At 39.9% G+C, this 14,083-nt stretch overlaps 1 protein-coding gene across 2 annotated transcripts in view; it reads left to right on the top strand.

Moving 5' to 3' along the window:
- The window catches only part of atp9a (ATPase phospholipid transporting 9A), a 49,151-nt gene extending 38,127 nt beyond the window's left edge, over positions 1–11,024 (top strand). The window contains exons 24-28 of one of the 2 annotated variants that reach the window (XM_079239231.1): positions 877–941; positions 1,083–1,191; positions 1,279–1,336; positions 7,307–7,510; positions 9,847–11,024. In XM_079239231.1, coding sequence (XP_079095357.1) covers positions 877–941; positions 1,083–1,191; positions 1,279–1,336; positions 7,307–7,510; positions 9,847–9,983 — 573 coding nt within the window. In that variant the 3' untranslated portion in view covers positions 9,984–11,024. The remainder of the gene's footprint in view (positions 1–876; positions 942–1,082; positions 1,192–1,278; positions 1,337–7,306; positions 7,511–9,846) is intronic. The other variant, XM_079239232.1, reaches the window with a different exon arrangement.
- The last annotated feature ends 3,059 nt before the right edge of the window (positions 11,025–14,083 follow it).

Here is a 14,083-nt window from a genome sequence, read left to right as displayed (position 1 = left end):
CTGGACTAAAGCCTGTTACATCCTCCACGAGAAACGAGAACTTTTTTTCTTGTTCTCGAGGCTCCGAGAAGAAAATGACGTCATTTTGTTCTCGCGGACGTGTTTGAGGACAGTTCTTGACACATCGGGCCGGCAGAACTTTTTTCTTGCGGGGCTGTGATTGGTCGGACATGTGAGGTGGGCGTGGTTAACACGGAGAAAGCATGAAGCGGAGTTGCTGCTTCCGTGTGTTTGCTGTTGCCGGCAAAACGGATTGTTTTGATAAAACAGCTGATCGAGGTGGTGAGAAAGTACCAACATTTTTACATGTGGCATTAAAACACTCGGACCCAGCCGCGTGCACGACCCGTCCTGCCGCGTGCACGACCCGCCCTGCCGCGGACGAAGCTGCTCGTTAAATATGAAACTAGAAACTCGGAGAGCGGAAACCTCCACCATGCACAATGTTAAAGAATCCTTTTAAAACATTCCTGGATCCAAACGGTGATCCTGATCACCACCAGAATTTAATCAGTTCTTCATTTTTACATTTGCAACAACTCTTGAAATATTTATAAAATCCCTCCGTAACCTTTTAAGTTATCTTAAGTAAAAAGACGCCGGGGAAAACAGCCTCCTCGGCAGAGGTAACAACCGGGTTCATTGCACGTAAAGCAGACATCGCCTCCCGCAGTGACCCCTCCCCGCTGCAGACCTGCTTCTCCTGGAGGATGGATGGACCCGACCAACAAGACGTTTTTACTTGTTCTTGCAGCCTCAAGAACAAGAATTCAGTCCTTGCTTCTCGTGGAGGATGGAACAGGCTTAAGGATCATCGTTGGGCTTATAGCTGATTATCTCCTTTTCACCACATGATCTCTGACTTTCTCTCCGCAGGCCGTTTTCTCCTCGGTGTTCTACTTCGCCTCCGTCCCGCTCTACCAAGGATTCCTGATAATCGGGTGAGAGCCGAGCTCTGACTGGTGATGACTTATCAGCTGAGAATCCGGCTGCCTCGTTTCTCTGGCATTTCCTCTGACATGCACGGAGAGGAAAATATGAAACGCTGCTGAATCCTGTATTTGTGATCTGGTCTCCTCCAGTTACTCCACTGCCTACACCATGTTCCCCGTCTTCTCTCTGGTGTTGGACAAAGACGTGAAGTCAGAAGTTGCGATGCTGTACCCGGAGTTGTACAAAGACCTGCTGAAGGTATCCGATAGATGCTCTCCTACTGATGCAGCCTCGTTCTGCTACACACACATGCAGGGATGTGACAACTGCTTTCTCTTATCACAGGGTCGGCCGCTCTCCTTCAAGACATTTCTAATATGGGTCTTGATAAGTATTTATCAAGGTAAGAAAATGAGTAAATCACTGGAATCACGATGCAGAACACAGTTAGATATAAAGGAAGTAATAATTCATTGTGACTCAGATGAACAGTCTGACAGATCGCACCGTTCCAGAGAAAATCCCAGGATCAGTCTCACCGGCTGACCATCCTCAGTACGAACTCCTCTATAAAAGCTTCAGCCTCATGAAGGCATGTCAATGCCAAGGAGGAAAGACACCAGCAGGGATCGTAGGGAAGCAGCTGTTGCTCTCCATCAGTCCATCGCTCTGCCTTCATGAGACAGCCGTCGTTCTCAGCAGGGGACATTCCAGCAAGTTCAGACCAGTCAGATCACGGTTGGCAAGACTTCTGGAGCAACGTCCATTAGACCAGACCGGACCGGACCATACCAGACCGGACTGGACCAGACCGGACCATACCAGACCGGACTGGACCAGACCGGACCATACCAGACCGGACTGGACCAGACTGGACCAGACCGGACTGGACCAGACCGGACCAGACCAGACAGGACCGGACCAGACTGGACCGGACCAGACCGGACCAGACTCGACTAGACCAGACCGGAACGGACCAGACTGGACCAGACCGGACCAGACTGGACCAGATCGGACCAGACTGGACCAGACCGGACCAGACCAGACCAGACTGGACCAGACCAGACCGGACCAGACCACACCACACCACACACTAGGAGCATAAACTGACATATTATTTAAACTGAAGCTCCGTCTGAATTGTGCCCAAATCTTAAATGAATGTTTAACAACAACGCTTGTGGAAAAATTACATAAGGGCTGAGGCAGAGGTAATCCTGAGCACAGCAAAGAGTGTAAAGAAGTAGATCTGCATAACATATTCTCAAGTATCAACCATTTAGAGCCACCATTATTTGAAGTCAAAGACCAATACAACATTGCACGGATATTCGATGCCCAATAGTAATATTGAAAATTGGGAAGTGAGAATCCTCCATTTTCTCTGTGTCGTTGTAAGATATTTTTGGAAATGCGTGCACTTTTTCCATTCCATATAAATGATGATACCAACTTATCTATGAGTGAGAAAAAAGATTTTGTTAAGAATATGGGCACTGATTGAAATAGATATAAAAATTTGGGTAAAATATTCATTTTAATATATATAATATAATATTTATTCTTCCCCCTAATGACAACGGTATAGTATTCCAGCGTTCAAGGTCCTGTTTTACTGAATCTAGTAGTGGAATAAAATTTGTTTTGTACATCTGTTTGTATGTTTTCGTAATCCAAACTCCAAGATACTTAAATTTATTTTCACTTAATTTAAATGGGAGTGAACTTAGCATACTTTGTTGAACTGCACAATTTATGGACATAAGCTCACTTTTCTGCATATTAACCTTATAGCCTGATATTTTTCCAAAACTATCCAAAAGATCAAGGAGTCTTGGCAGGCTTTGAAGTGGCTCAGACACATATAATAGTGTGTCGTCCGCATAAAGGGAGACTTTATGTTCAAAATCACCTCTTCGTACACCCTTGATAGAAGCATCACTGCGTACAGCTGCTGCAAGTGGTTCAATTACCAGGGAGAATAATAAAGGGGATAGGGGACATCCTTGCCGGGTTCCACGTTCTAGAGTAAAAAAGTTTGAGCGATTGTTATTTGTACGGACAGCAGCCACAGGGGAGGAATATAAAGTACGGATCCAAGATATAAACTTCACACCAAAGCCAAATTTTTTAAGGGTATAAAAAAGGTAATCCCACTCCACCCGATCAAATGCCTTTTCTGCATCTAAAGAAAGAACCACTTCTGGTGTATCGGGTGGAGTGGGATAATGAAGAATGTTCAAAAGCCGGCGAATGTTAAAAAATGAATATCGATTCTTAATAAACCCCGTTTGATCATCAGTCACAACAGTAGGTACAACAACTTCTAAACGACGTGCTAATATTTTTGCAAAGATTTTACTATCAACATTTAACAATGAAATAGGCCGATATGAACTACATTCTAATTTACTTTTGCCCTTTTTATAAATTAAAGATATTTCAGCCTGTCTCATAGTTTCTGGAAATGTGCCAGCATCTGAAGACTCTTCATATACAGAAAGCAAAATAGAGGACAATTCCTTTGTGAAGGTTTTAAAAAACTCACTTGGGAATCCATCTGGCCCTGGAGCTTTTCCACGTTGCATAGAAGCAATAGCATTTGTTAATTCTTCTTTGGAGAAGGGCCTCTCCAAGTCTTGGGCAGATTGATCGCTTATAGTGGGAAGACTAAATTTACTAAAAAATGAACTAAACGATTAATTTCTTTTGGACTCAGAAGTATATAAATGTGAGTAATATTCACCAAAACGTTGATTGATTTCTAAAGGATCTGTTAATTTTACCCCATGCTTATTATTAATTGCAAGAATAGTTTGGTCAACCTGTTGCTGTCGCAACTGATGAGCCAAGATTTTCCCAATTTTTTCACCATGTTCATACATTTTATGTCTAGTTTTATTTAGAAGATTTTCCGTTTGTTTTGTAGTAATCAAATCAAATTCAGTCTGAAGAGCTATGCGTTGTTTGAACAGCTCAGGAGAAGAAGAATGGGTCAGGGCTTCATCAAGTTGTAAAATATCATCTTCAATCCTTCTGACCCGCTCTTCTTGAGCTTTTTTTACTTTAGCGCTATAAGATATAATTTGGCCTCTGACATAGGCTTTTAGTGATTCCCAAATCAGACCAAAGGATATTCCTGGAGTTTTATTACGTATCAAGTATTCATTTATTTCTTTTGAAATGAATTTGACAAACTCATCATCAGAAAGCAAAAGTGTATTAAACCTCCAAGGTCTATATCTGCTGCCTGAAATTGGCATGTTTAGAGTCATCAACAACGGTGCATGATCTGAGATCACTATTGCCTGATAATCGCACTTGTTAACTAGTGAGAGCAAATTATTGTCAAGAAAAAAGTAATCTATTCTAGAGAATGTCTTATGAACTGGCGAGTAAAAAGAGTAACCTTTTACGACCAGGATTTCGAAATCTCCAGACATCAGTCATTCCGTACGTTTTAAGAAGCTGGTTAACCCCTTGTGATGATCGAGTTGGATGCATGCTTTTAGGTGAACTACGGTCCAGTGAGCATGATAGTACACAATTAATGTCACCTCCCAAAATGAGATGATGTGTATCTAAATTTGGTATTCGAGAAAAGAGTCCAGTAAAAAATGCGCTGTCATCCCAATTAGGAGCATATATATTTGCAAGGACAACAGGAGTGTTATTTAGTTTTCCCACTACAATAACATACCGCCCATTTAAGTCTGCTTCAACTTTTGACATAATGAACGGAACTGTTTTTTTTAATTAAAATAGCTGTACCTCTAGATTTGGAATGAAAATTTGAATGAAAGAACTGTCCCACCCATCCGCCTCTAAGTTCAGAATGATCAAAGGTAATAAGATGGGTTTCCTGGAGAAAGGCAATGTCTGCATTCAGCTGATTCAGATGAGAAAGCACTTTTCTACGTTTTACCAGGCTATTAAGAGACTTAACATTCCAGCATACAAAATTCAGCTGGCATATATTGGCTGGAGAAGTCAGCAATGGATTAACCATGAGTTTTGAGATGTATAAGTTTTGACAAGATTATATTCAGTTGAATCAGAACATACCTTAGGAAATCCCATCACTACTAGAAATACATAAAATAATTGCAATATAAATGGTGCAACAAGTACCCACCCCAAATTGTCACCAACAAGAACATGGTGACAGAGCAACCCTTTACAACAAAATCCACACATTGCATGCTTATCAGAACTCTACCTTTCCAAGTAGGTCCGCATAAAACTAAAGTAACAATGAAAATAATAAAGTCTTTTGTTTTACCAAAGTATAAATGAAGAATATATGTTTTAGGCGTTCAAAAATCAAATAATAATAGGAATACCACGGATATAATGGCAAATAGAAAAGAGGCAGAAAGAAAGAAAACAGTGCCCCAGCAACGCAGACATAGAAAATTTAAGGAATATAATTCTATAAAGACACAATCAATATAAAGAGTCCGAAATAATATTAAAATCAAAATGGGGCAACTTTACCAGTCATTATAGTCTCTTTCCCAATTTTAGGATTTAATAGATACAAAAGAAATAAAAGACATTGTTAGTAATCGTCCACATTCTGCTTGTTTCGCTCTGAAAACAAATGAAGACTTAAAGAAAGTAAAGAAAGTTTATTTTACAAAAACATTAAAAGCACTTAAATGTACCAGACAAAGACAGACAAAGTTTCTAGAAGCTGCTGAATTGTCTCTGATCCTGACTGCAGTTTCTGTTCAGCGAATAACAGTGGTCTGTCGTGATGGTAACTATGTCCTGATAAGTAAAAGCATTGATCTTTCTCACATGACTGTAACTCAGCATTGTGTGAACATAGAAGACATCAGGTCAGAGGAAGGTAAAAGCTCGGACAGAAAGGCGCATGTCAGCCCACACACTTCAGCAGAAACCGGAGGAAACTTTCCGACATGGACCATTTGCAATGAAAGGCTGCTTACTGGGCCTGTGGAAGCTACACCCTGAAACCTTTTCTCAGCTTTCCATGTGAACGGCTTTTCAGCTGCTGCGTATGCGCTCGGTGTGGGTTGGTCTGGAAAGCATTGCCCTGTGTTAGCGTCCCTCCTTCATGCCTGATCTCAGGCCTGTCATCGTTCTCTTGGAAAGAAAGACTGACATGTTTTGAAACTAAAAAGCATCAGAAGAAAATAATAAGACCACATACAAACAAATTTGGAAACCATTTGACAAGCTTGTGGAAAATGTGGATGCCAGGAAATTTATAGAAATAAGAAATGCAGAACAAGGTGATGAAACATAAAAAATATATTAAGATGGTATTTCTGTGTTGTTACTAAACTATAAGTACTTGACAGGTAACGGTGTTAACTAATACTCAGGATTAATTGCATTTACTCTTAAGTGGTTTTATTATCTGCACACTATTCATACATATATGTATATATATATATATATATATATATATATATATATATATATATATATATATATATATATAATAATCTTTTTTTTATTTTAATCTTATTTATTTGAAAATCAACTAATTTATGTATTTATATACAGTTGTGCTCATATTTATTCATCCCCTTTTATTAAAGAAGGAGAAAAACAGCAGCCTGTAAAAGAAGCTGAAATTAACTAAAGTAATAATAAATAAAAATTGTATGAAAATCATTACATTATTTTCTAATTCTGGTTCAATAGAAATATTTTTTTTAAAAAGCAAACAAGATAATTTATTACATATTCCATCAGTCATAAAGTAATATTTAGTTGAAGAATCCTTTAATGTTTCCGCTCCAGTCAGGTGTTTTCTGTTCCTCTCAGTCAGACTTCTGCACCTGTTGACAGGTATTTTGTCCCACTGTTCAACAGAAAAGTCTCTAATTTGTTTTTGTTTTTTTATTTTTTCAACTCAATTAAATGAAAAAACAGTGTCTTATATTACTAAATTATATTTTTGCTCATTTTTAGTTATTGTTCCTTTTTTAAGTCTCCAGTCCCCAGTTGTTGTAAATTCAGCCTTTTCTTTAATGAAAGGGTCTGAATACATGTGAGCACAACTGTATATGTTCATACGTTAGTATGTTCACATGTTTAGTGATGTGCATATGTGTGTATGTTTATGTATGTATATGTGAGGGTATATTGGGTACATGTATATTTGTGTGTATAAATATATGTAAATAAGTTTTTTTGGGTTTTTTTTTCACAAGGTTAGGACTGTATATAGGAAGGGGTGGGGACCCGGGGGGATATATATATATAAAAAATATATAGTGCTCAAAGGATGTGACAAGTATTTTAGTTGTCAGAAATTATAATGAATTCTATAAAAAAAAAAAAAAAAAAAAAAAGCATCAGAACAGATGAATGAACGTTTCCTCCTTCGCTACAGGCAGCATCATCATGTACGGCGGTCTGCTGCTGTTTGAGTCGGAGTTTGTCCACATCGTGGCCATCTCCTTCACCTCCCTCATCCTCACCGAGCTGCTCATGGTGGCGCTGACCGTTCAGACGTGGCACTGGCTCATGATCGTCGGCGAACTCCTCAGCTTGGCATGCTACGTCGCCTCGCTCGTCTTCCTGCATGAATTCATCGGTAAAATGCAGAGATCATTTCACACACACACACACACACACACACACACACACTGAAAGATGTTGTTGTTCTTCGCTCGGCCTTGAAATAATACGTCAGCGCTGAGCGAGGGTCGGGGGGGGCGGCTCATTCAGACTGCATCCCTGGTGTATGATAAGCTGAGGTTTGCTGCAAACGAGGAAGCCAGAAGGTGAGAGTATCGTCAACTTGTCCTGGTCTGCCTGAGGCGCCGACACGCCGTCCTATCAGAGGAAATACCAACAGTGGAGGGAGTTTCCTCTGAACGTGTGTGTGTGTGTGTGTGTGTGTGTGTGTGTGTTTACAGCAGTAAAGGTGTGCCAGATCGGATAGAAAAAGTGGTGTATTTTAGGTTTTAATCTTTATTTCAGTCTGTTTGTTTCCAGACTGCTGGACAAACAAAAATAGTCCACTTTACTTTCCCATATTAAGACCATGACAGTGACTAAACACTGACCGAGATTGCTCCAGGTCTTTATTTTCAGCTTTATGTGGGGTGTGGAGCTCCATTTTCAGCCTCCAACCTCCACCACCGACGACCATGACTGTTATGTGGTCAGCCGTTGCCTAAACGGGCCTCCATCCACATTTTAAGTCAGACTTGAATAAACCTTTATGTTGGTGCAGTTTTTCTCTGAGCTGGACGTTTTCCAGGTTTGTTCTTCGGCTCGGGTGGTGTTCTCTCTCTCTCTCTCTCACGGGCAGAAAGGATGTTTCTACCTGATAATGAGTTGTGGATGATGATGATGAAGGCAGGTTGGACACTTTTAAAACCAGCGGCTGTAATTAGATGCAATAAGATTTATTATCATACACACAGAGGAAAGTGTTATTTTTCTTTTCTGGGATAAAAAAGTTCTCCATGTAACCCCAGAATGATCCATTTCTTATCAGAGGTATCCAGTGATAGCTGTAAATTACAAACTTATATTGAATGTGTTTAATTCTGTGTTTTAATATCAGAACAAATCCAGAGAGGACCCTGAACACACCAGGCCGTGTCGAGCCGTTTCTGCTTCGCCACTTTATTCCGTTACATATTTATTTACACCGTAGTCGGAGAGATTCTTACGCCAACTGGCTGCATTAGTGTTGTATACACACACACAGACACACACGCACACACACACACACACACACACACACACGTTGTTCGGCAAGTTAAACCACCGTTGTATCGCTCCATTACAGACGTCGCCATAGCAACGCGTTAATCAGCTGGTTCAGATCAGCCGGCTGTTAACAGGTGAATGAAAGAGCATATTTAGCAAGATTTGTAAAATAAATAAACATTTACTATAAAATGTTTACTGTGTGGAAGTGTGGTATCGGACCCGTGCAGTTCCCGGGTTTAATGCGCATCGTGGTGTTCTATACTCTGCATCGTGCATTAAAACATTGTAATGTACGGCTCCTCGTTGTTTCATCCTGACTTATTTAGACATGTAAATATACACAGTAGGGCTGTGAGGATATGTTTTAGTCCCGGTTCGATTTGATTTAAATTGTGACTCTCACAATTCTTCAATATTGCTGATTTTTGTAGATTAAAATCAAAAATATTGTCCAAAACTTTTTTTGCTCGTCATTTTTCTTAATTTCAGTTAGAATAAAACAACAGAGCAGCCAGACCATCATTCTGCTGCTATAATGCCCAAGAAGACAAGTTAAAAGATCAATAAAAACACTGAAAATGACAAAAATTTCACCGATTTCTTTTTTTTTTAATTAATTTTTTTTTTTTTTTTTTTTTAAATCTATCTTAAAATTGTGAAGCAAATAATCTTGATTTAGAATTTTTCGATTTGATTTTCACGCCCCTATTACACGAACACCAACAAGCACACATTATTATTTCAGTTGTGAGATTATGAGACTAAAAATGATGGAAGATTAAAACATCCAGCACAAAGAAGAGACTCGCTGCATTAGACACATTAGAAACATCAGACAATGGAGACCTTCCACAGGAACCCCCCCTCCCCGCCTGGGTGTGTCTGTTCGGTTGGACCTCGGACTCGCCCTGGTCTGATCTGGCAACCTGTGGGTGAACACATTAAACCTGGAGATGTGTTCGCTGACCTTTGTGTTGTAACCGCGCTGCTGCCTCTGGACCAGGACGAGGTCAGACAGAGATCTGTGATGTCAGCGGCGTCTTCCTGCTTAAAGACTGGCTGCATGAAAACAACATGAATGTGACATGCACGTTGACACAGGCAGAAACGTGTGAAGGAAGGCGGACCTGAGAAGCGAGGTGTAAAACATGTGATGTGTCAGAAAGCTGACTGATTTGACCTTTGACCTTTGATCTGTCGCAGACGTGTACTTCATCACCACCGTGTCGTTCCTGTGGAAGGTGACCGCCATCACGCTGGTGAGCTGTCTGCCTCTCTACATCCTGAAATACCTTCGCCGACGCTTCTCTCCTCCCAGCTACTCCAAACTGACCTCGTAGAGTCCACGGCTTCGGGTTCGCCATCTTCACCGACCAAGTCTGCACCGTGACCAGCGGGCCGGATCCGGGCCGGTTACCTTTCACTTTCATCTGGAAGCTTCACTGACCACAGAGAGTGTGTGTGTGCGCGTGCGTGTGTGTGTGTTAACGGCTGCTGGATGCTTTCTGACTGCATTCACATTCATTGTTGTTGGTAAAAAAAAAAAAAAAAAAAAAACCAATCACACATGTGAGCAGGTGAATGCGATGAATGAAGGTCTCGGTCAGTTCTGGGATGTTTTCCGTTCTGGCTGGAAACCAGTTTAATGTAAATTCATCAAACTGGTTTGGTGAAGATCGTTGTAGTTTAGCTGTTTTTGTTTTAAAAAGGGAAAAAAAGAGGAAAAAAAAAAAAAGTCCTGAAACGTGGAAATATAAATTACGGGGTTAAGGAGGGTTTACTGCCAAGACTTAAAAAAAAAAGCCAAACAAACACGTCTGTGAGTTTATGTGTGGATGCGTCAGCTCGGGTCAGTGGAGGCGGCATAATTTTAGCATGACCTCTCCTGCCTGCTGGTAAATCCGTCTCTCCGTACGGACCTGGACTGTTTGGTGTTGGTGGAGAAGCCCAGACGAGCCGGGGCGTGCTCGGCCTCATCGCATGATGACTCAGCGTAACGGAGACCTCAAAGCAGAAGCTTTCACCCAGAACTCGCCACTCACCCGTGGATCAGACGACCGCCGCTCAGTAAGAATCATTGTAAAGTATTAATACTGGAAGAAAAGATGCTCCCCTCCTCATGTTTCATGTGATGACTGTAAATACTTACAGATTAACAGCCGTGCCACTTATTTCACCGTTTTCTGCTATTTAACGAAGGGAACTAATCACGGGAGCGGGCGCCATAAGGGATCTTTCCCTCCTGTAAACTAACCCGGAATGTTTTTTATTCCACATCCAGCTGTTTGCACAGTTTGGCTTTGTAAATGATGCTATGAAAACTTTTTATTTAACTTGTTTTATTTAATAATGTTAATTTGCATTCAGATAAGCAGAACAAAAAAGGGAGAATTTATTGTTGTTATGTTGTGATAATTAAATTTTTGTTCTTGTGTCTTTTAACATAAAAAAGTTGAACTGTTTGGTTTTTTTTATTGCTTCTTTAAAGGACCACAGTTGATCTTTTTTCAGCTTTCTATTTTGTGTGTTTGTTCAAGGTCAAGGTTAACTTTATTTATATAGCACATTTCCAAACAGTCACAGTCCTCCCAAAATGCTGAACAATATAAAAGAACACACACAGAAAACAGTACAGTAATACAGTATTGTAACCACGAATTTAAAAATCAGTAAACAGTTCGGACTTAAGTTAATAAAGAGTCTCTGTTAACCTGAGTTGAACGCTTGTGCAAAGAAATATGTTTTAAACAAAGACTTAAAACTATCAACAGAAGTTGCAGCTCATATGTGCAAAGGGATAATTGTTCCAAAGTTTTGGGCCTGCCACAGAAAAAGGCTCTGCCTCCTCGTGTCTTTAATCTGGACCTGGGACAATGCAAGAAGAGCTAATCAGCTGATCTCAGAGATCTGCCTCGGTTGTGCAAAGTAAGCAATTCACTCAAGTAAGAGGGTGCCAATGTTTGCAGAGATTGTTGAAACAACAACAAAAGTTTAAATTGAATTCTAAAAGCAACAGGAAGCCAATAAAGGGAGGACAGTACAGGAGTGATATGTTCCTGACGTCTTGTCCCAGTAAGAAATCATGCTGCTGCATTTTGAATCTTCTGTCTGTGGACAGAAGATTGGGCGAGGAGTTAGTTACAGTAGTCCAGGTGTGATTTTATTAAAGCATGAACTACTTTTTCTCTGTGCTTTGATGGGAGATACTGTTTTGCTTTAGATAAAAGTCTAAGCTGGAAGAAGCTATTCCTAACTACTGAACTTATCTTTTTTCAAATTTAAAATTGCTGTCTATAAAAACACCAAGATTTTTCACAACTGGGTGACAGTATGAAGCAAATTCATTTAAAATGGCGTTAAAATTCTCAATATTCCCAAACATCACGATTTAATTTTTTTTGTCATTGAAATTAAGAAAGTTCAGTTGACATCCAATCCTTTACTTCTTTCAAGCACTGGAGAAGCCTGTCGACAGTGTCAGGGGAATTTGAATTCAAAAGAAGGTAAATTTGCACGTCATCCGCAAAACAATGAAAAGACCAATTATATTTCTTAAAAATAGAGCCTAAAGGCAGCAAGTACAAAGAAAATAACACTGGGCCCAAGATTGAGCCTTGTGGCACACCACAGTTAAGTGAGGCTTTCTGTGAATAAAAAGAGCCGAAATTGACTGAAAATGATCTATTAGTCATGTAGGACTTGAACCAATTTAGTGCGGATCCTTTAATGCCAGCACATGACTCTAGATGGGACAATAAAATTTTGTGATCTACCATTTTGAAAGCTGCTGTTAAATCCAGAAACGGGAGCATGGCAGACCTTCCTGAATCTGAGATTAAAAGATCATTAAAAATTTTTGAAAGTGCAGATTCAGTGCTGTGACACGACCTAAAGCCAGACTGAAACTTTTCAAAGATTTCATTTGTTTCTAAATGTGCTAAAATTTGAGTGTAAATAACCTTTTCCAAGACTTTAGATAAAAATGGGAGTTTTGTAACTGGCCCGTAATTTGAAAGATCAGTTGGGATCAAGTTTGGCTTTTTTTTTTCTCTTTCTTTTTGGTTTGTTGACAAAAAAGCAAATATTCCTTTTATTTACAACTCCAGTTCTAAAAAAAAAAAAAAAAGTCAGGATTCCTTGTAAAATATAAAGAGAATCTCAGCAACTCTTTTTTTTATTTAATTTATTCCCAGTAGAACATAAACACCATATGAGATGTTGAAACTGAGACATTTTACCATTTTATGGAAATATGAGTTGATTGTTAACCTGATAGCAGCAAAACATCTGTAAAAAGTAGTTCCAGGATGATGTTTAGCATCACCTAACATCTGTCTGTAAACATCTGGGAAGTGAGGAGACCAGCTGGAGTTTTAGGAGAGGAATGTTGTCCCGTTCTGGTCTGATGCAGGATTCCAGCTGCTTCCATGATGCTCCAGATGTTTTGTACTGGTGAAACTGGACTGCAGCGGACCAGTTCTCCTGTCCCACCATGCTGCTGTGATGATGCAGGATGTGGTCCAGCATGGTGGAACCTGCAAGGTCTTCCCTGAAAGAGACGTTGTCTGGATGGGAGCAGATGTTTCAGCATTGACGGAGCTTCCCAGATGTGGAAGCTGCCCACGCCATCGGCACTAATGCAACCCCATCCCATCAGAGATGCAGGCTGATAACAAGCTGGATGCTCCCTCTCCTCTTTAGTCTGCAGGACACGCCGTCCATGCTGTCCACTAACTATTCCACATCTTCATCCAGGTTTCCACTCAGAACATTTTAGATGAGCTTTGGTCCAGAGAAGACGGCGTGTTTCTGGATCCTCTTCACATATGATGGAGCTTTAACCTGCATGTGTAAACTGTGTTCACAGACAGAAGAATATCCTGAGCATGGAGACATGTCTCAGAGATTTCTCCTGATCCAGGAAATGTTCGGATCTTAAAAGTCCCACAAGTTTAAGTCGAGGAAATTCTTCTTAAACTGTTCAAACATTTTTCAACCCAGTTTGTCTCAGACTGGTTTACCTGAAATGCTCCTTTTACACTAGTTGTGTTCCCAACATGTATAAACCTAATCAGTTGTTTCATTTCTAACAATCAGGTTTAGTGAAAACTTTTTACAGACGTGTCGCTGCCATCAGATTCAAAATGAGCTCATGTTTTCCATGAACTGATAAAAAAATCTCAGCTTCAGCATCAGATTTGTTGCTTTAGTTTCTGTTGGGAATAAAATGTGGTTGAGATGAGTAAAACATTTCATTCTTTTTATTATTTTACCCAAAATCCCTTTATTTGATTTTATTTGAGGTTAATATCCTTAAAATAATTTGGAATATAGTATAGCTTATATCAGATTCCTGATTTTAGGTTTAAATAATACACAGGAAACACTGACACACATGTTCTGTTTATTTGAATAAGTTGTAACTAAGAAGCAAACTGGA

Source organism: Telmatherina bonti (assembly GCF_933228915.1).
Source record: "Telmatherina bonti genome assembly, chromosome: 4".
Taxonomy (NCBI): Eukaryota; Metazoa; Chordata; class Actinopteri; order Atheriniformes; family Telmatherinidae; genus Telmatherina; species Telmatherina bonti.
Note: the sequence above shows the minus strand (reverse complement) of the source record. Positions and strands in the feature narration are given on the sequence as shown.